Source organism: Juglans regia, chromosome 8, assembly GCF_001411555.2.
Source record: "Juglans regia cultivar Chandler chromosome 8, Walnut 2.0, whole genome shotgun sequence".
Lineage (NCBI taxonomy): Eukaryota > Viridiplantae > Streptophyta > Magnoliopsida > Fagales > Juglandaceae > Juglans > Juglans regia.
Window position 1 is genome coordinate 6,577,520 of NC_049908.1, and position 22,449 is coordinate 6,599,968.

General features: G+C 36.8%; 1 protein-coding gene across 2 annotated transcripts; it reads left to right on the plus strand.

The window, feature by feature from the left end:
- Nucleotides 1–7,392: 7,392 nt before the first annotated feature.
- Nucleotides 7,393–22,164, plus strand: LOC109021557. 2 transcript variants are annotated; one of them, XM_035693375.1, is made up of 8 exons: nt 7,406–7,508; nt 7,624–7,748; nt 9,136–11,085; nt 11,192–11,246; nt 12,051–12,199; nt 12,783–12,869; nt 20,078–20,206; nt 21,757–22,164. In XM_035693375.1, the coding sequence occupies exons 2-8, from the start codon at nt 7,680–7,682 to the stop codon at nt 21,856–21,858; spliced, it is 2,541 nt and encodes an 846-aa protein (XP_035549268.1). In that variant the 5' UTR covers nt 7,406–7,508; nt 7,624–7,679; the 3' UTR covers nt 21,859–22,164. The 2 variants fall into 2 exon arrangements, with proteins under 2 accessions (XP_035549269.1, XP_035549268.1); XM_035693376.1 differs by lacking the exons at nt 12,783–12,869; nt 20,078–20,206; nt 21,757–22,164 and adding an exon at nt 12,665–12,776 and having other exon boundaries at nt 7,393–7,508.
- Nucleotides 22,165–22,449: the final 285 nt, after the last annotated feature.

The following is a 22,449-nucleotide window of genomic DNA, read 5'->3' on the forward strand; positions in this document are numbered from 1 at the left end:
TCGTAGATCCAACTTTTTAAAATAAGAGGCACCATATAATTCATCGAGCTTGTCGTCCACCGTTGGAATGTGGAAACAGTCCTTGATGGTGGCGATATTAAGCATGCAGTAGTCCATGCAAAATCTCCAACTTCCATATTTTTTCTTCACTAGCAATACCGACAAAGAAAATGGACTGGTGCTAGGACGAATGAGCTCGGAGTTTAGCATCTCTTGAATTTGCTTTTCGATCTCTTCTTTTTGAAAATGGGCATATCAGTAGGGGCGTACATTAATCAGCTCGGTGCCATATTTAAGTGTAATGCAATGATCTATCTCGCGCACAGGTGGTACACACGAGGGTTCCTAGAACACGTCCCCATACTCATGCAATACCTACAGCATGTCTTGATGTTTCATGTCGTATGCTGCCCCTTGTGATGGAGCTTCTGTGGTTGGTGGGAAGCTTACTGCAAATAACGCATGGTCTCTTCGGCATTCCTTTGATATTTCTTTTAACGTAGTCCACTGTTTTCAATTTTGTACTGTACAGGCTGGGCCGGTATAGGTACCATATACGTTTCGTACTGGCCCAAATACCGGCCATACCAGCCTCAATTTCGGCCTGTATTGGCCTATATTTCGGCCTTCAAACTTTTTTTTTTCATTTTTTCAAACTATAAGCTTATTTTTTTACCCCCAATTCGGACTAGACTATTTATAATTTATTTTTATATATTTATATATAATTTATTTATATATAGACTATTATTTTAAAATATAATTTATATATATAATTTATTCATATAAAGACTATCCCGAAACGGTACACGAAACGGTACCGGTATCGAAATATTTCGTTCCAGTGCCTTGACCGGTACGGCTTCCGGTACGATATTCAAAACATTAATGTAGCCTCCTAAACGGCTTGCTCGCCTATCCTTTACAACCTTCAGACTTGATTATCCCAGATGAATTCCATGGTTGATTGCTTCCAATTACAACCACGAAACCCAGCATTTCCAGCCATGGAATGCCAAGCACTAGATCAAGACCTGATAATGGCAGCAAGAAAAAGGTGCGATAAAATCCGGTTCCTTGTAAATTCACCACTACCTTATCAAAATGCCCTTGACACTTCAGACGCTCGCCATTAGCAACCCGAACAATAAATGTTTCTGTTGGTACCATCGATAAACGTAGCATGCTTGCAAAGCGTTCGCAGATGAAGTTGTATGTTGACCCACTGTTGATCAACCAACACCACTACTTCGAGAGAACCCATCGTTGTTGTCATACGCATTGTTCTCGGAGCAGTCCATCCTGTCAATGAGTGTAACGTGATTTCAAACTCCAGTTCAGATTCTTGTACTTCTCCCACATCTCCATCTTGGTCAGCCTCCAATGTTTGTTAATTAGTAATTTCTTTACAGACCATGGTACTTGGACTAGCTAGTGTTTCCTTCCAAGAGCAATAACTGTGGTTTTTGGCATTTATGCCCAGTTGTGAAACGCTCATTGCAATTAAAACAGAGGCCTTGCACTCTCCTCCTTTGCATCTCCTCCCATGATAAACTCCTAATTGGGGCTGCAGGTGTAGCAGAAGCTACACGAGTGGCTTGTGGAAGAGCTAGAGGAGCTCTTGCAGGTGGTAACCACACAAAATTTCTCTGCCATGTGAGTTGATTGTCCCTCATCTGTGCCAAGTTAATGGCATCTTTGAGAGACTGTGGTTTAAACATCCGAATCCCATTAACAATTTTAACCTTCAAGCCGCCCATGAATGTCCCTACTAATGCCTTCTGAGTCCATCCTTGGACCCTGTTGTTAAGATTTTCAAACTCGCGCTGATGGTCTCTCAAAGTCCCTAGCTACCTGACTTGGGAGAGAGCTTCGTCGAAGTCCTCACACTCCGATGGTCCAAAGCGAGCCCAGAGTTCTTCTTCGAATTTCTCCCACGAAATCATGTGTCCTTCTTCCAGAAATGTTCTGCGAATCCATTGCCACCAATGGTTAGCCTCTCCTTCTAGATGATATGCTACCATGGAAACCTTATGGGCTTCCGTTGTGCCCTAGTACTCGAAGAACTGGTTCACACGGTTGGACCATTCTATTGGGTCGTCCCCTAAGAACTGAGGGAACTCCAATTTTGCTATTTTGGAGGAGACAACCTGCTGTCCCCTATCGTTGCCTTCTTGGTGATAGTTGTCGTGGTTGGGGCTCTCCTGGTTTGTGAGCAAGACATCAGAGAGGCGGTTGCGAGTTTCTTCCAAATGAGGAAGCCTGTCAGCCATGCCAAGCTCCATCCGGTGTAACCCATCTTGCACTCCACCGAGCTCAGCCTCCAACTGCTCAATACATTTTTTATTGGTTCCCATAAATAATCTGGCTCTGAGGCCAATGATAGGTCCCGCTACAGATTAATGCTTAAGTAGATGTTCTCTTCGGGTGAGAATGTACCACACTTTAGATAATTTGCTTTCTGATGATCTATTGATAAATTCTTGGATGCTTAAATAAGCAAGGCTATGTACATAATGCCTAAATAAAATGGAAACTAGTAGCTAGCAACTAGAATACAAACACATGTAAAAACAAAACATGCAAACACACATAAAAACAGAGCATAACTAACGGAAATAAACATGCAACAGAAAAACTACATCCTGTGACATAAAACTCTCAATTGCAAATGACCCAGTCCACTCCAGCATGATCTTTTTGTTCTTTACTCGCCCATGACCACGTCTAGTGCAACGATCTTTATTCATATCCAACTTCATTCCAGATATTTGGCTTTAGGCCTCTCTCCAAAACACGTGGCCTAACAGTGTCTCTGTCCTTGGTATCATTTTGTTTTGAAGGATTATGCTGGTTATGTTTCTTTTTTTTTCCTGTTATTTTCATTGTTGAAGAAGATCTTATATAAGTTTTATTTATACTTGAATAGGTTGGTGAAGCTGAGAAACTTGTTCGGACTCTCTCACGGTAGCTAAATCCAGACAACCATCTGTAATTTTCATCGATGAAGTATGCTATTCTCTCTGTTTGCTACATTGTGAGGGTCAAATCTATTAGAGAACTTAGCAAAGATTGCATTTTTCAACTGTTTCCAATCACCTTTCAAATTGGTCAATGTTGTAAAAATAATTAGAGGCAACTATGATATGGTAATATTTGTTTGAAACTTAAGCCGGCATTTGACTTGTCGAGAGAGAGAGAGAGAGAGAGAGAGAGAGAGAGAGGATACACGGGTGAGGAGAGCCTAGAGAGGGGAGAGACATAGGCCTCGGGAGGGCGGGGGGGAGAAACCCTACCACTTCGATTTTTTCCATACAACTGATTATATTTTACATTTTTTAAAACTTATGCGTCTCAAATGTTGATTGGGTGGTGTAAAATTATTATGCGCACCTCATCCTGCTCCCAGGAGCTCTCTTAATTAAAACCTCATCACAATAATATTTTCTAATTCTTTTATTTTTTCCAACAAAACAAAACTAAACTAAACGATAATGAGTAAGGAGAGTTTTCCCCCAAATTTTATCAATTTTAAGTGAAATAGAAATAACTATACTCCATGTTGGTTTTTTCAACCATGATATTATAGTGGAGACTTTGGGCATATTTGGTAAATAAGAACGTATTTTAAAATTTTCAAAATTTATCATAACTTGATTTTTAAACATTATTCAAACATAAAATACTATTCAATTTTAAAATTTCAAATTTTGCATCTAATCTTTACTCAAACACGAAAATTAATACAACTTTTATAAATTTTAAAATAAAAACAATATTAAAAACTTATATCCAAACAACTTTTTAATTTTATTTATTCACTTTCAATAACTCCAATACAATACTCATTTTAAAATGGAAAATGATATTATGCCCCCTGAGTTTGCCCCCTCAATTTGACCGCTTATGTATTTTATTTTATTTTATAGTATTTTTTTACTTAATGATTAAAGAAGTGACTATTAGTGTATTGGTTTTTTTTTATTTTTTAAAAATGTTTAAACATGTTTAAAAAATATTTGAAATAAAAAAAAGAAAAAGAAATGTAAAGTGTAATTTACATTAGGGGGCACATCAAGTGAGCAAACTTAGGTGGCATAGTAGTACTACTATTTTAAATTTGATTTTTATTCAACATTTTTTTTCAAAGAAAAACACTACTGTGTCCTCTCAAACATACCACTCAAAGTCACCGCTCATTAGTTTTAGGGAAGGCAAATAGTCTCAATAAATACTATTTTAAAGTTGATTTTATAACTAATAAAGTTGGATACTATTTATAAGTCCAATATGTATCAACCTTATTATATTTCTAAAAAGAGTTCATTTCTATATTAGTAGTGTGTTCAGCGTGTAAATAAAAAGACTTGCAAATAAATAAAATTTTTAAGTCAACCATAAATATACTTGCAAGTCTGTTTATTAACATACCAAACAGATCGTTAATGTTTGTAGTGCTCTATCTCAACTTATATTAAAAAAATATTGATTTTATATTTTTTACTAAACTTATAAATAACACAATTCTTTAAATCAGAGATTACTAACAGTACCGATCTATGATTGGGGTTAAAATTGGCCAACTTCGTTGGTTTGTTCCTTTCATGGGTGTTGTGCTTTACGACTCCCGCCATAGATTATATGGCAAATGTTGAGGAATAACTTCATATCCTCTATGAAGTTGCTGGCTAAAATTGGAGCGATGCTTAAATCACTATATTTAAATCATCTCATTCAATGTTTTAAAATCTTAATTCTCAGCTGAACTATTAAAATATTTAAAAAATATTATAGAGATAAGGAGTGAGTTATCAATAACTCAATAAGCAGAGAGCATATACTAGCATGTAAACACGAGTATTTATAAAGTTCAGTATGTAGAACAAAATATTTATTTTCAGAATGCAGAAACAATATATTTACTTTCAGAATGCATAAACAAAACTTGGTACAAAAAATATAGAGAAATGATATTAACAGTCGTGGATTACACAATCGTTGTACAATCCATTTGAAAAAAGTGAATAAATATGAGATCCGTATGAAAAATTATTAATTTTTTAGTAGTAGACCCCACACTTTTTCTAAAGGATTGTACAACGCTTGTATACTCCATGACTTTATGTAGAATTACTTAAAACTATAACTCATTTTTTAAGAGTTATGTTAAGTATATGGATAATTCCAACTAAGACCCTCTTTTAGATTTGGGAAAAATCGAGAGACTAAGACTCCGTTTGGCTTTATAGATGGTCTCAATCTATATCTTCTCATGTTAATATCTAAACATCATTCAAATATAAACACTTTTCGATTTCAAATTTTTAAAATTTTAACATTTTCATCTAATCATTATCTAATCATTACAATTTTTACAAACTTCAAAACAAAACACAAAAATAATTCAAAATTTTCAAATTTAAAAACAAAAATAACATTAAAAAATTATATTATAACCCTTTCTTAACTTTATAACTTTTTTTTATTCAATTTCTTTTTTCTTCTTTTCCAAAACTCCATGAAACTCTCAACTTAAACTATTTCATTATTATTCATAACTTATCTCACTATTATTCATATATTTCTTATCTCATTTAATTTGTATAACCAAACAAGACTTAAGTTCTTCATTCGTAACGTTATTAGTAAATAAAGTTTTAAGTATCACATAAAAAGAGAACGAAAGAATGATAATTAAAAATAATGCGAACTACTTTTCTCTTTTGGTTTATGCATGTACAGCCTCATTGCACCAAACATTCCTCATTTTCTTATCATCTTAAATTAAGTCAGATCTGTTTATCTTGAATATTTTCTTATTATACCATATGGATAGAGAGAAAAAAAAAAAAGAAAAAAAGAAAAAAAAAATCTTAAAAATTATGCTCTCTAATTGGTCTTAATTTCCAGCTTGAGAGGCAGTAGTGGTCCTTGTCATTGGATTCTGAATTAAAGCAAAACTAAAAGTCAGCCCCCATTTGTTGAAGCAACGCAATCCTTTATTGTCCCTTTTGGGATACCTTAATCTAGTCAGCTCCAGCTCCAGGTAATGTCGTATATTAATCTCATCCCCACCACTCAATTTGTCTCTTCCTCCTCCTCTTTTCACTTATCCTGTCTCATCATCTCATTATCTATAAACAAGATCCATCACTCTGCTAACAAAACAAAAAAACCAATGTTTTGAGAATGGTTAATGAACGCATACATGTTTCCTTGCTTTTGTAACTCAATTATTTTTACAATTCTAAACCCATGGCTGAGGAGAAGTAAAAATAAACTTACAAACTGATATGATTTTATGTGATAATTTGTTTTAGAAAACTGTTAAATATAGTTATAGAGTCTGTAAATTTTAATGGTGGACTTAATTTTTTTTTTTTCTAAATTGAGTGCTCGATATTTATACATTCTATTATTATATATAGCACTATTCTTTATTTTATAATAGAAGTATCTTAACAATATCATGACTAATCATATCAAGTCATCCCAATTTATAAATTTATTTTTGTGAATTTTTTATATGATCAAAACATATTTCTTCAATAAATACTTAAAAAAAAAAGTTTCATTTCATCTTATCTCATCTCATCAAATCTCATTTCCAAACATTACTCAAACACAAATACTTTCAAATTAATCATTATAATTTTTCTAAATTTTCAAACAAAAAATAAAAAAGAATTCAACTTTTTCAAATTCTTAAACAAAAATAATATTAAAAAACTAAATAATATTTTAACTTTACATAAAACTCCATAAAACATTACAAAGTATCTCACTATTATTCATAAACTATCTTCTTACTATTTACAAGATTCTCATCTCATCTCACACTCTAAATTTATTAGAAAATATCAGTCCGAGAAGTAACAAAACTAGTGATCTAGTTTGGATACTAAGAATATCTCAAGTATTATCATAATATCTTACTATTATTTATGAGAAATTCTGTATACAGTCCCCAAATATGCAAGCCCTTTATTAAATGAAAAAAAAATACTATTTTGATAAGGATATTATTGTAATTTTAAAAAAATTAAAGATAAAATTAATTTAAACTTATAATATAATTCTCATTTAGACACTGTATATAGTATTACTAATTATTTATTCTTTTATTATATTTTATTATATTATTTTTTGTTATTATTTAATATTTTATAATTATTTTTATATAAACTTTTTATTATTATTTATAAAATATCACTACCCAAACCAACCTAAATGATAGGACGGATATGTACGACGCTGAGTGGTTAAGTGGGAATGGGACAGTGCAGTCAACCGTCAAACCCAAAAGTCCGACGTCGGCAGTCACATGAAGAATTTAAGTTTGGCATGGAAGGCTTTGTTGCACGTGCCGTCCAACTGATTCGATTTCACTGGAATTCCATGAAGTCCTTGAATATATATACCTCCCTCCATCCTGAGACCGCCAAAGGCGAGGACCCAGACCCAGTCAAGTTGTTCAGCTTTCAAAACCCCCCCAACTTTTCCATTAGGTTTCTCTCTAAAACCCCTCTTTTAGTTTATTTATTTTTTTATTTATTTCCTTTTTAATGGTTTCCTCTCTCTGTTTTCTCAAATCCTTAATTCCATGAGCGACAACTTTCTCAGATAACAAGCGCCGCTGTAGAGAGAAAATAATTAGAAAAAGAAATAGAGGTTCGGACATGGGGTCTCTTGCTCCAGTGTCTTACTGGAATCCCGAAGACGACCTTTTGCTGATGAACGCCATTGAGGTAAAAACTTATTTTACCCACCGTTGACGTTCTTTCTTTTGAGCTCTGAGAAGATTGGCTTTGTTTTCAGGACCCGGTTGTGTGTAAAATCCTCGTTGGTTTTTGACCCGTTTGTGTTACTCTCTTCTTTCTTCTGTCCTTTGTTGTGGATAGACTGTGTGCTCGTTGGTCGTTGCTGAATTGCTTTGTATTAATTAAGAACATCGGGGAACTTTTTCCCCTCGTTGTGTTTCATTCATTATTGAAGTTGACAAGCGCATTGCAGGAGTCTATCATTCTTTATTTTTGCTACTTTTCATGGTAGCAATTGTCCCTGTTTGGGTTTTAAAATCTTGGGTCTATTGTGTTGAAATAATTGTTTGAAACTAAAGACTTATGGGCTTGATTGCATATTCGTCAACGATACCTAACTTTTAACATTATAAGATTTCAAGTCCTTATGGTTTAAAATGAAGAAACCTGAACCATGTTAGATAGGTTAGCGATGAAATTTATAGAATATTATTAGAATGGGTGGTTTGGAGACAGACTTTGAGAACTAGTGGTCCCGTTATCCACCTTATTGTGAAATCACCGCCTGACTCAAAAGCTTAACCTAATAGGAAGAGGTAGATTTTATTATTTATTTTATATCTTAACACTCCCCCTCACATGTGGGCCACACTCTCCCTCAATGGGTGGTCCAACACATGGAATATTTAATTAAATAGGATAGAGTGTAGAGTCAGAGTTCAAACTGAGGACTTCTGCTCTAATACTATGTGAAATCACCACTTGTTCCAAAATGGTTCATTTGCTCTGATATGGCTGTTCCACTAATATCTCTTAGCCGAATGTCAAGAGCTTGTGTTTGGAAGCCATTTTTTTTTTCTTTTTGTCTTGGTGCCATATAAAGAATTAATTTGTGGTTGGGTGGATGTCGAAGAGTCATTTTCAGAATTTGATGGCACCTTAATAGGCAAAATCCCATACAGTTCAAATGATTTCTTCAATGAGGTTATTCTGTTGTTGGTTGTGATTGTTCATTTTCTGTAAATCTGTTTAGATGGATGATATGATGAAATCGGTTAAACTCAACAGCAGATGAGTTTTTATTCTTTTCCATTTTTTATGTTCTCTATTATGCCTATCTAAACATTGACACGTATTTACAAATGTTAAAGATATTTATTGATATTTATTGATTGGTGCATCCTGTTTTTGTAGAAATCAGTACAACCTTTTTGTTGTGTGGGTGTGTGTATTCTTTTTCCTTTGTTTTCGTTTTTTGGGGTGTTGGTGCTGCCTTTAAACTATGTATTGTTTTAGACCTTATTGGTTTTGTTCCCAAAACTTGCATTGGCTTCAGAAACTCCTTGAATTTATTTATTTAATTTTCTGATTGCAGGCTGGTGCTTCTTTGGAATCACTTGCTAAAGGTGCAGTGCAATTTTCAAAAAGACTTACTGTTCGAGAACTGCAAGATCGGTGGCATTCTCTCCTTTATGATCCTGTTATTTCTACAGAAGCTTCTGCCCGCATGATTGCATTTGAGCGTTCTGCTACAATTCCTCCGTCAAAGTTCAGTAGATCTGGCAACTCCAAAGAAATAAAACCCATTTATGGTAAGAGAAAGGCCGGAAGTGTTCGTAATTGTTATTATGCGCTGCGCAAGAGAATTTGCAATGAGCCATTTAACTCCATGAATATGAATTTTCTTTTTCTTGATGCACCTGATAATGGAAATTTCATTGGGAACGGAGATGAGCCTTTATCTGGAGATCCTATCTCAGATAATTTTGGACTCCAAGGATCAAACTTGGATGCTGTTTTTCCTCAAAATCAGATAAATGGTAGCATTGCCACTGATGGTACTGCTGCCGCAGCCCATTCCTTTCACCCAGGACTCCAGCACCCTGGTGATAAAGATTATCTCATTGGGAAAGCTAATATACACGAAGATACTCATACTTTTGGTGCAAATCTTCATTTTACCGGGAATACTGGGGTTGAGGAATTGGGTCGACCAAAACAAGTAATGGCACACAACCTCTTCAAATCTGATGATTTATGTGTGGAGCCCTCATCTACATTTGATCAAATTGATAATGATCCGGGAAACATATGCTCTGACTTTGAAGGTAATCAGGTGTTCAATTCACCGATGTCGGAATGTGGTGCATCATTTCACAACTTGGGGTTTTCATCACCAGTTCATGGAATGCCTATATGGAGAACAGTTGAGGGCATTGTAGATCCATCTATGGCAGTTGATGTTGGCCTTAGAGAAAGAGATATTTACTCTGGAGTTAGATTTGAACTTCCCAATGATGATGATGACAGGAATGCGACAACATTAGGGTATGATGGTCAGTCAGACTCCAAGTTGAAAATTGAAACACCCTGTGATGGTTTGAAGAGTCCGACTACTAGTACAGAAGGTTATTTGGAAGAATTATCCAATTCTCTTCTGAATTTTACAAGTGAGGAAGATCTTTTGTTCATGGATGATGATGGGAAAGACATTGATAAATCTTACTATGATGGCCTAAGCTCACTCTTGTTGAATTCACCTGATGATGCAAGTCAAAATCACACACCCTGTATGACTGAACCGCAGGCATCAGTAGCTCAGGAGACATATCTTAACAATCCATCTAATGCATCTCCAGGAGAGTTAGAGAATAACAAGGGATCTCTGTGTGGTGATGGCTACGGGGCTCAAGATTCAGGCACCGAAATGCTATCGTCTTCGTTAGATTCAAACTCTCAGTTTCCTGATCTGAGTGAGGAATTTATGTTCTGTACATTGAACACTGAGGATCCAGAAATTCCATGCAATGATGATTTTTGCCCACAAAATTGGCTCTCCCCATCATCAGTTTCCTTTATATCCAATAATCCAACTCATTCAACTGTTAATGATATTTTGAGCAGTCAAAGAACTCGTGAAAGAGGTCTGCTTCCCTTGCAGAGAGAAGGAGAAAACATGGGAGAATTTCGTTCATCTTCAGCAAGTTTGAGCATTGATTCTTGTCGACCCACAATGCTGAAGGAAGAGAAGTTAGAAGTTTTACCCTCACAGCATCTTGGTCATAACCAAATGAATTCATTCATAAAGAGGCCATCTCTTTGTTCTGATAGCGTGAAAGCCTGTACCCAGGCAAATGCTAGTAGCGTTAAATGGGAACTAGATGTACCAGCTCCAATTAGAGATTATCAATCAACACATTCTGAGATTGAACCTCTAGATATTTCTGTGCCTGAACCTGTAGAAAACCCTTTAATATCAGAACAGGAAGAGCTACCTGTTGAGAGTGATGATGATGTACCTCATTATTCAGATATGGAAGCAATGGTAAATTCTAAATGATAACCTTATAGTTTATTGCTGGGTATTTTGTTCCTCATCTTTGAATTATCTGTTACAGTTTTTTTTTTTTTGTGGAAAATTTCCCTTGCAGATACTTGATATGGACTTGGAGCCAGAGGACCAGGATCTGTATTCTAGTGAGGAAGGTATTTCCCTGGCTAGCAGAACTCAAAGAATGATACTCCACTGTTCATACTTGCCTATTCACAAGGATGGCCTGCACTCGTAGTTTAGCAATCCAGTAGCCACTAGTTAACTTTTACCATGCTTTAATGATTAATCTGTTAGTATATGGAGATGAAACGATAGTTCCATTTTCTTTTCTTTTCTTAAAAAAAACTTCACAGTCACGCATTTTATGGTATTTGAGCTTTATCCAGATGTATCTTGTGCTTGCTTTTCAAGTTTTCAGTACATATTCAGCCTTTTTTGGTGTTTACTTTGTGTATTGACTAACCTTGCTGTTACAAGGTCTGTATTCAACGTATTCAAAATATAATAAACAGATAATTACAATTTCTATGCTTACAATACCTATCTTTTCTCTCTCTTACAGTGTGTGAGGGAGCCCGGCCATATATGCCTTTTTTCTTTAATAAAACATTTTATATTCAATTGTTGCACCCTGTATGGTTGAGACCAAACTTTGTTAAACATTTTCACAGGGGGTCTCCCCCCACTATGTCTCTGTCTATTTAATGCCTTTTCTTTTGGTTGTCAATTTTATTGCTGTGAAATACTGGCTTGAATTTCTGTGCTTAAATCATGTGCATAATATCGTCGGTGGCCTTTGGCCCAATGGCTCTGACTCCTGTATCTTGGGGGTGAGATCCAAGGGTCAAATCTCCCCTCCCCTTTTACTTAGGGAAAAATGTCAAAATATTATATGCTTAATATGATAATTATCTTCTTCATTTGGCATATAATCTTCATTTGTTCTCTATGTGCAGTTTCAAGATATCGGCTTGTGGACACGAAGAGGACAATTATAAGGCTGGAGCAGGGTGCACATTGTTCCATGCAAAGAGCCATTGCATCTCACGGAGCATTTGCCATTTTATATGGCCGATATTCCAAGCATTATATTAAAAAACCTGAGGTATGTCAATGCTATTATTCCTTCCCCAACCTACTTCTGGCTTGTTATATGATTCTTTTTTGCAGGCCTCTCTATCAGGGGTTGCCTTCAGAAAGGGAATTTTTGAATGGATGTTCTTACTTTTACTACCAAAATAGTTTGTAAATACGTTTGTAGATATTTCTGGATCAATTTTGCACCCTGAAAATCTTAGACAACTATCATTTCAAAACTGGTCTCATTATGCATAGATTGTTTACTGGGAGCGGGTGTCACACCCTGAAACAAGTCAAAAGAGAGAACCATGATAATGAGGCCCGAATTATGAGTTTAACACACCTAAATTATCAAATCAAATCCCTCTATCATGTTGCAATGATATGTATGAAATTTGATTGGTAAATTTTGATTGTTTATGTAACTGTGTTTAATGGGCAAGTATAAGACCTAATAAACCAAAGGACTTTTTGGACTCGATTTATGAAGGGATACAGGTTTTGATGTATTATAGACCAGAGTACGCCACTAGAAATGAATGTTGCAATTTATCAGTGGGTCAGCAGACGTGAAGATGCTATCAATGAAACATCATTTGTTTCTGCAGGTGTTACTTGGTAGAGCAACAGAAGATGTTATTGTTGACATTGACTTGGGCAGGGAAGGGCGCGCCAATAAAATATCTCGTCGGCAGGTGATATTTTCTGGTCACCTTGTTCATTCATACTACTAATAACATTTTTGCATTGATATTTCTCTTCTAAATTGTCAAAGTAATGAATTTGTTTGTATTAATGCTTTGCTTTTGAAAATCTCTTTTCTTTCTGTAGGCCCTAATATCCATATTAATTCATAAAATTGTGATGGACTAACAGAAGGGATATAAGTCTTTTTTTTTTTTTTTTTTATAAGAAAAATGTATTAATCTACATATATAGGCAAGGCCCCAAGTACACATGAAGTATACAGGAGATGAATCTAATTACAAGCTAAACCTTGTGAAAAACAACATAAAAGTCATTAAAACTAGTCTCATTCAATACAATAGCCAAAGCCCAAATTAACAATGTATGAAAGAAAAAGTCCCTAAACCCTCCCGATGAGTGTTCCCTATTATCAAGACAGCAACCATTCCTCTCTTTCCAAGTACAAACATTAAACATAGAGGTAGGGGTGTACACTAACCTACAGAACTGACCATCACCGACATGAACCGGCCGTCGGAGTTCGGAACCGGCCAAAACCGGAGGTCTAAAACATTAGAAACCGACGTTGGTCGGTTCGGTCCCGGTCTGAACCTCATGTAAACCAGCGAACCAGCTGATAATATATTTTTATTTTATTCTTGTGTTGAACCATGCTGTTTAACTTAAATGAGTTAAATGGTGTCTTTTTATAACTGAGATTTACAAAAAAAAAAAGAAACGATGCCTTTTGGTTTAATACACCAAACAACGTCATTTTGGTTAGGGTTTTATTAGTCTTCTCCTTCCCTCTTCTTCATTTCAATTCCTCTCCAACTCTCCTGCCGCACACTCTCTCTCTCTCTCTCTCTCTCTCTCTCTCATGTGACCTCTATTCTCGGTACTCGCTCTCGCGCCACCGACGGGAAACTGACAAACTAACTGGAATCACGCCAAAAACAAGCTTGCCAGTTTTCTCCCCCTTTAATCAGCCGGTTCGGTCGGTTTTTAACATGTAAGAAAACATTCGGCTTGGTTTCAATTTTGGACCGAAACCAAATCGCCTGTGTCGGTTTTCACCCCTACATAGAGGCACCATCTTCCAAACAGCCGTGATTTGACGATTTCCTTGAATTCCTCTCCAGCATGACAATAAATCTACCACCCTCCTAGGCATTATCCAAGCAATACCAAGCCTAGTGAAGATTTCATCCCATAAAGCCTTAACTACTTCGCAATGAAGAAGAAGAAGATGATCCACCGATTCACCGTTTCTTTGACACATGAAACACCAATTTATTATGTAAAGGCATTGCTTTCTCAGCTTATCGGTAGTCAATATTTTCCCATGGGAGGCCAACCAGCCGAAGAAAGCAATTTTGAGAGGAACACCCAGTTTTATAACTTCGGATCATTGGCCTATTCTACTGGATTGTGGAGGTGTTCGTAACAGCAGAAGGTATTTTAAGTTTGAAAATATGTGGTTGAAGTCAGAAGGATTTGTGGAAAGGGTTAAAAGATGGTGGACTTTGTATCAATTTGAAGGAACACCCAGTTTTATTTTTGCAAACAAACTGAAAGCCTTAAAAAGGGATTTAAAGGAGTGGAATAAACAAGCTTTTGGAAATGTGGAGGAGAACAAAAATGCCAAGTTGATGGAAATTCAGTATTTTGAAAGGCTACAAGAAGGGAGGTCACTTAATGAAGAGGAACAAGCTCAAAAAGCTTTATTAGTTGCTGATCTTGAGAGGTTAATTTTACAGGAAGAAATCTCATGGCGCCAAAAATCAAGAGTTCTTTGGTTGAAGGAAGGGGACAGAAGTACGAAGTTTTTCCATAGAATTGCAAACTCACATAGAAGAAATAATAACATTGAAGTGCTGAGAATTGAAGGGGTCGAGAATAGAGAAGAAGAGGTTGTCCAAGACCATGTGGTTGTTTTCTTTAAAAAGCTTTTCACGGAAGAGGTGGGTTGGAGGCCTACGTTAGATGGTTTGGCTTTTGACACTATTGAATCAGGGGATGTTACCAGATTGGAGAGGGCTTTTGAAGAGGAAGAGGTATTTGAAGTGGTAAGAAAGATGGCGAAAGATAAGGCCCCCGGACCGGATGGTTTCTCTATGGGATTTTTTCAAGAGTGTTGGGAGGTGATCAAAGTGGACATTTTGAAGGTATTTCAAGAGTTTTTCTTGTTAGGAAAGTTTGAGAAAAGTCTTAACACTACTTTTCTTGCACTAATCCCTAAAAAGGTAGGGGCCATTGAGATCACAGATTTTCGGTCTATAAGCTTAGTGAATGGTGTTTATAAGATCATTGCAAAAGTGCTGGCAAATCGATTAAGTGGGATATTGGGGAAGATTGTCTCCAAACCACAGAATGCTTTTATTAAGGGTAGACAGATTCTTGATGCGGCTCTTATCGCTAATGAATGCTTCGATAGTAGATTGAAGATGGGCAAAGCAGGGATTATGTGCAAATTAGATATGGAAAAGGCGTACGATCATGTTAATTGGGAGTTCCTCCTTTATTTACTGGGTAGGTGTGGTTTTGGTGAGAGGTGGAGGTCATGGATCAGATGGTGTATTTCTACGGTACGGTTCTCGGTGTTGATTAATGGTAGCCCAGCGGGTTTCTTCCCAAGCTCTCGTGGTTTGAGACAGGGGGATCCGTTATCTCCTTTACTTTTTGTCATTGTTATGGAGGCACTGAGTAGGATGATCTCAGCCTTAGTGTCTAATGGTTCCATCAGTGGATTCCAGATTGGAGCACCGAGTAGGGGGATTACAATTGTTTCACACTTGTTGTTTGCAGATGATACGCTTATCATGTGTGAGGCTGATCACGCTCAGTTGAGGGCGGTGAAGGCTTTGCTGCTGTGTTTTGAAGCAGTATCTGGCTTGAAGGTGAATTATGATAAATCCGAGTTGGTACTGATTGGAGAAGTTCAAGATATAAGGGCTTTGACGGGCATTATGGGGTGTAAAATTGCGTCTTTACCTATGACTTACTTGGGATTGCCGTTGGGTATAGCTCCGAAATCTCGTTTGATATGGGATACAGTGATTGAAAAAGTAGAGAAGAGATTAGCAGGGTGGAAGAGAATGTATTTGTCGAAAGGGGGTCGGACTACTTTAATCAAAAGCACACTTTCCAACCTCCCTACTTACTTTTTATCCTTATTCCCTATACCGGCAAGTGTGGCGGGTAGACTTGAGAAGTTACGGAGAGACTTTTTGTGGGGAGGCTTGGGAGATGAGTTTAGATTCCACTTAGTTAAGTGGGAGATGGTATGTCGGCCTATCTCCAATGGCGGTTTGGGTGTCAGAAATTTGAGAGTTTTTAATCGGGCTTTACTAGGCAAATGGTTGTGGAGATATACCAAGGAACCAGAGGCCTTATGGAAGACTGTGATTGCAAGCAAATATGGTGATCTAGGGGAGGGGTGGTGTTCCAGAGAAGTTAGAGGAACAGCGGGTAAAGGGTTATGGAAATACATTAGAAGAGGATGGGAGGTTTTCCAGCGTTACACTAGATTGCACTTGGGGACAGGTGCCAAGATCAGATTTTGGAAGGATGCATGGTGTAATACCAGTGTTTTACTCGATCTGTTTCCGTCTCTTTTCTTGATTGCAAGTAACAAAGAGGCCACAGTGGGGGAGGTTATGGAAGTCTCAGTCTCAGGTAGAAACATTCATTGGAACATTAATTTCAACCGGGTGGCACAGGACTGGGAGATGGAAAGTTTTGCAGAATTCTATAGCCTCTTATATTCTGTTAGACCGAATATCCAGCAGGAAGATGAGTTGTGGTGGCATCCTGCAGGAAAAGGGGTATTCTCAGCTCGCTCTTTTTATAAGGTTCTCACACAAGAACCAGAGGTACAGTTTCCTTGGAGAAAGCTTTGGCGTCATAAGGCTCCTCCCAAAGCCTATTTCTTTGTGTGGACAACGTCTTTGGGGAAGATCCTCACTATGGATAATCTAAGAAAGAGGAGGATAATTATTGTAGATTGGTGTTGTATGTGTAAAAGTGGGGGTGAGTCGGTAAATCATTTACTTTTACACTGTGAGGTAGCTAAGGCTATTTGGGACTCGGTGTTTATAAGGATGGATATGGCGTGGGTGATGCCGGAAACAGTTTTGGATGTATTGGCTTGCTGGAATTCTATCCGTGGGGTGAAACAGATTAAAGCAGTATGGAAGATGATCCCTATCTGTATTATGCGGTGTCTATGGCAGGAACGAAATGAGAGGACTTTTGAAGACAAAGAGAGATCTGTGGAGGAGCTTATATTGTTATTTTTTAGAACTCTTTGTACTTGGGCCATAGCTGTAGACTTTAATGGCATGGACTTTCACGAATTCCTAGTTTCCAATATGCCTACATAAACAGGGCATTTTCTTTGTATCGTGTTACTTTGGTGATTTAATAAAGTCTTATTTTTACTTATAAAAAAAAAACATTACTCCTAATGAATTTCCAATACTCCTCCAAATGCACTTCCTAGGGAAGGCAATGGAAGAATGGGATGACATGATCTTATAATAGGATCTGACTGAGAAGTTCTTATTCCCCGAATGAGTCCAAAGCAACTTATCCTCCCCTCCAGCCTTTAAATTTAGCGCATATAGCGCACTATAAAATTCAGTAATATCACCCACCCCCCAATCCTAGACAGCTCTAATAAAAATCAAGACCATTGAAGAGAACCAGTAGAAATGTCCATGTTGTTAGCCGCTGAGGCACCCTTATCCAACGCAATTAAAGAGAAGGAAAAACATTCTTCAAGGCAACATCACCACACCAAATATCGTACTAGAGTATGATTTGTGTTCCCCTTCCCACCTCAAATATGAAATTACTGAAGACATCTTCCCATCCATTCCGGATAAGTTTCCAAACTCCCACACCATATGCCCCTCTAACTTCATTTGAGCACCAACCTCCCCAAATACTCCCATATTTAACATTGATAACATTCCTCGAAAGAGCATCCCCTTTCCAATGATACTGCCAAAACCATTTCCCTAATAAGGCATTATTGAAGGTTCTCAACTTTGTAACTCCCAAACCACCACAAGATAAAGGGGTACAAATCTTATCCCACTTAATCAAATGGAATTTTTTCTCATCTTCTAAAACCCCCCCCCCCCCCTTTCCCCGCGCAAGAAATCACGAAAAATCTTCTCCAATCTATTTGCCACCCCCGCAGGCAAAGGAAATTAGATAGAAAGTATATTGGGAGCTTGGATAACGTGCTCTTGATTAGGGTGATTCTACCACCTTTGGACAAATAAATCATCTTCCAATAGGCCAATCTACAATCTACATTTGATCTTTTCAACAATCCCATCCCACATTACCTTAGATTTATGAGGAGCTCCCAAGGGAAGACCAAGATACTTCATGGGCAAGGATGACACCTTGCAGCCCAAGATTGCAGCCAATTCGCCTAAATTATTGACCAAGCCAACAAGGTCCATTTCAGATTTCGATAAGTTCACCTTAAGGTTTTACTTATAAAAAAAAAAAATTCACCTCAAGGCCGGAGGCAGCTTCAAAACAAAGCAAAAGAGCCCTCCAGGAGTGAATCTGGTCAGGATCCGGCTCACAAAAAATCAACGTGTCATTAGCGAAGAGGTGATGAGAGACATTGCTACCATTCGATGAACCGCCCACCGAGAAACCAGAGATAAAGCCCCTATCCGCCGCCACCTTCAACATTCTCTCAAGCTCCGAGAGCTACTAAAGAAACCTTCAGGAGTGCCATTAACCAGAACTGAGAATCTGATGATGGTGATGCAATGTTTCATCCACTGACACCATCTCTCCCCAAAACCATACCCACCAAGTATATACACAAAAAATTCCTAATTAACATGATCAAAAGTCTTCTATCCTATTTACATAGAATACTTGGGACGCTGGCTCTGACTCTACTGTCCAAGAGAAGGGAAATAAATCTGAAATTGGAAAAAAAAAAATTATGTACATCTGTAATTCCTAGTTGCAATGTATTAGCTAATATTTATTTCAAGGGGTCAAACCTTTTGATATGGAAGCAAACAAAGGCCCCTTAAACAGATATCTCTCTAATGCCTTAGAATTATAATGTTGATGACAAACATCATTCAGGACCTGTTATCAGACCTTTTCCTTAACATTAACATGTTGTACTTCTAATTCAATTGATGGCGGCCTGCTATTTTGGGACGGTCTATCATACTTAAGAGTTGGATCTATTAGGGAACTACCATGTATATTTGACTGGATAAAATTGTCACTGTTTTAGAACAACTTTGTCATATCAGTTTTTAAGATGTAGAATTAACTGCGTAATAGATACTTCCTGAATATCAAGAGATAGTTGATCAGGAGAGCCATGGTGTTGAAGTGGCCAAGATAAGAGAGGAGAAGTAATTTCCTGTTAGTTTCACCCTTGAGAGTATACACCAGTCACTCCTGACAGCTTGCTAATAGTATCTCTAGTTGTGTGCACGCCATTATAGGCATTACTTGGGGTTTCCACTTTTTCCATCCCTTAAAAAAAGGCACCATCAATTTGTAAGCATAGATATTAAATGAATGCAGTCTTGAGAAGGTACAGAAGGCAAATTTAAGGGTAAGATGAGTGAGTAGGACCTACAAACATGTTGCTACAAAAGGTGTACTTTTACGTTGATGCTGCAAACCAGAAAAACAATAGGTCGGAGGAGGAATGTATTATGGTACTATTTTTAAGAGCTTGCTCCCAAATTTGGTCATAGGAATAAGCATTGGGGTTGGGAGAAGCTTTTGTATTATCTACTATTTCCACTTGACCAAAGTAAAAGAAAAAATAAAATAAGCACAGTTGATTCACATGATTCCTGCTACCTGTGAATTTGTGGATTAATTTTATTGTTGAGGCAGAGATTTTATTCTATTATCATTTGAAATTTTGATGGTTTGTGATTGGACTATTTTGCTTGCAAAATCTTGCTTAACATAGAAACTGAGGTTTCCTTCTTATTTTTTATTTTTATCTTAATTGTTTGTATATTCTGCTCGGTGCTTTTTTGCTTTACTCCATCCCCCTGAAAAAAAAGGATGCCGCTACTTTTAGCCTTTAGAAATCTTTCATCTCTAGGTACACTTGATACCCTTCTTTGCTAACCCAAGGCTATATATGTGCTTTTAGTTGAAGTGAAATAACTTGCTTCCTTTGTTCATTTGCTAGGCTATTATAAAGATGGACAATGGTGGATCATTCTATCTGACAAATCTTGGCAAGTGCTCAATTTCAGTTAATAACAAGGAAGTAGGCCCTGGTCAGAGTCTAAGCCTCATTTCCAGTTGTTTGATTGAGGTATGTTCCTATAGTTCCATGAACCTGAACATAATCGAAAGGTATAAAAAGTTTTACAGCATTTGTGTCTGCCTTGGTATCTTTTTAATCAAGATCATCCAGTTTGGCAGTGATACACTGATAATAGTCCTGTGTTTAATCAATTAATCATACAGTCTGTTTACTTGCCAAAAAGAGGAAAACCACACTTTATCCCTTCAAACTACCACTACTTTTGTAATACGATCACTAAACTATCAAAGTTCTCACTTAGCCCTGGTATTTAATTCATAAATTTCTGTAAGCCCCCGCATTAAGGATTTTACAGTTAAGATCAATGAAAATAGGTGACACGAAATGATCTTAATGGTGGTAAACTGTAAAAATAGTGGTAGATTTTTTTTTTTTTTTTTGGGGGGGGTAAAATGATAACTTTGGTAGTTTGTTGGTTATATTACAAAAGGAATAGTAGTTCGAGGGGGTAAAACATAAGTTTCGTAGAAAGCAAAGTCTGGTATGTTATGAATGGTTTCATCCAAAAATTGCTCTTTTTATTCAATTAATGCTTCAGATCTTTAGCCTCGCTTGAAATAAAACCTTCCATGTGGTGTTGGTAAGTTCGTTATCTTTTGTGATGACAGCACAACCTTCTTTCCAATTCTTCTTTCTAAAAAGAAACAAATAGGTGGTTCAGAATCTGGGGCCTGGTTTCTTTAGTAATCTACTCACCATCCTTTTTACCATCATCCTCTCACCATCCCATGATGATTGGAACCTATTCTTTATGTTACACTCATGGACTAATCATTTGATGCTACATCAAGTAATGTTACTTCATCAATGAATCTTTTAGACTCGTAGTATTGTAAATCTGCAGACAGTGGTTCCCAGTAGCCTATAGCCAGACTTATAGAGCATTGGCAATGGCCTAGCCATTGCTAAGTCTAAAATTTAGCTAGAATGTTAACTTTTAGCTATAGTATTAATTTTTGACTAAATAAGTCTACATTGGACTAGCTATCTTAAAGTTAAAATAATAATATAATATTATATATATTTTTTAATTTTTTTTTTACAAATACAATTCATATATTTCTTAGATCTTCATGTTTTGTAAAAATAATGTATCTACTCTATCAATATTCGCAATTAGTAGAATAAATAATGTGCATGTCATGCATGTTTTACCATTCAAAGAGAGAGGGAAGTGAAGAAATAATAAAATATTACTTTCTATTGTGAATAGTAGCTAGCCATGTTTGGAGAGGATTTAAGATTTACTATAGCTCAAGTCTTAAGTTTTGAACTTTTGGCTAGTCCAATGTAGAAGCTTTTTCTCACATCTAGCTAAAGTTTAGACTTGCATTGGCATTTGGCTAGTCTATTGCCAATGCTCTAGAAATCAAGCTGTCTAAATCACAGGATCTTGCCCAAGTATTAATAATGTCTTAATTACTAATATTAATTTTTAATTGACTTTTAGCTATAAAGGGAAAGCTATTCCATGAGAGTTTTATTAGTGCACGATATGTTGAAATTTGAGGAATTCATGACAATTGGTGACTTTGCAGATACGGGGAATGCCATTCATATTCGAGACGAACGGAACGCGGGTGCAGCAGTATTTGTGTGACATCACCGAGAATAAGCAAACCCAGGAGCATCAACTGTGACTCGTAGCTCAGGTGCCACTAACAAGATGATCGACGGTGCTCATTTTTCCCGCACTTTCTGGGTTCCCTAGGTAAGCTGGATGTAAAGCTATTTTTGGTTTTGATTTTTTCTGTTTTTGAAAGTTGGGAGCCATTATTACTACATGTTTGAATTCGTATAATAACATTTTCTCTCCTGCATGGAGTTCAGGGCAATTAAACTCCCTACCCCCAACACACTTTAGGAAGAAGGACGCTGCTTAGGCCAAGTGTTAATAATATTTTAAAATCTGATTTTGGTATTCAATATCGGGCATCAAATTCTAATAGTGTCAAGTTATATGTCAATCTCTCTCTCTCTCTCTCTCTCTCTCTCTCTCTCTCTATATATATATATATATATATATATATCAAAGCGTCTAGAGACGTAAAAATGCATGTTAAAGATTTATCCAGGCTTAATGCCAGGTCCATAGCTCCTGGTTCTTTGTCCAAGCTCTGGGAGGCTGGGACTTCTCTTAGGATCCATGCATATGTGCCACCGCAGATGGCTTTAGATCTAAGTGATCGGTCCACCCTTAACAGAACTTGGGGTGTAAGATGACCACCACT

Excerpts from the sequence above, each read along its gene's own strand:
- LOC109021557 (XM_035693375.1), top strand. The coding sequence starts at position 7,680 with ATGGGGTCTCTTGCTCCAGTGTCTTACTGGAATCCCGAAGACGACCTT. Across the intron at positions 11,086-11,191 it reads ATTCAGATATGGAAGCAATG|ATACTTGATATGGACTTGGA; the intron begins GTAAATTCTAAA and ends TTTCCCTTGCAG. Across the intron at positions 12,870-20,077 it reads ATAAAATATCTCGTCGGCAG|GCTATTATAAAGATGGACAA; the intron begins GTGATATTTTCT and ends TTCATTTGCTAG.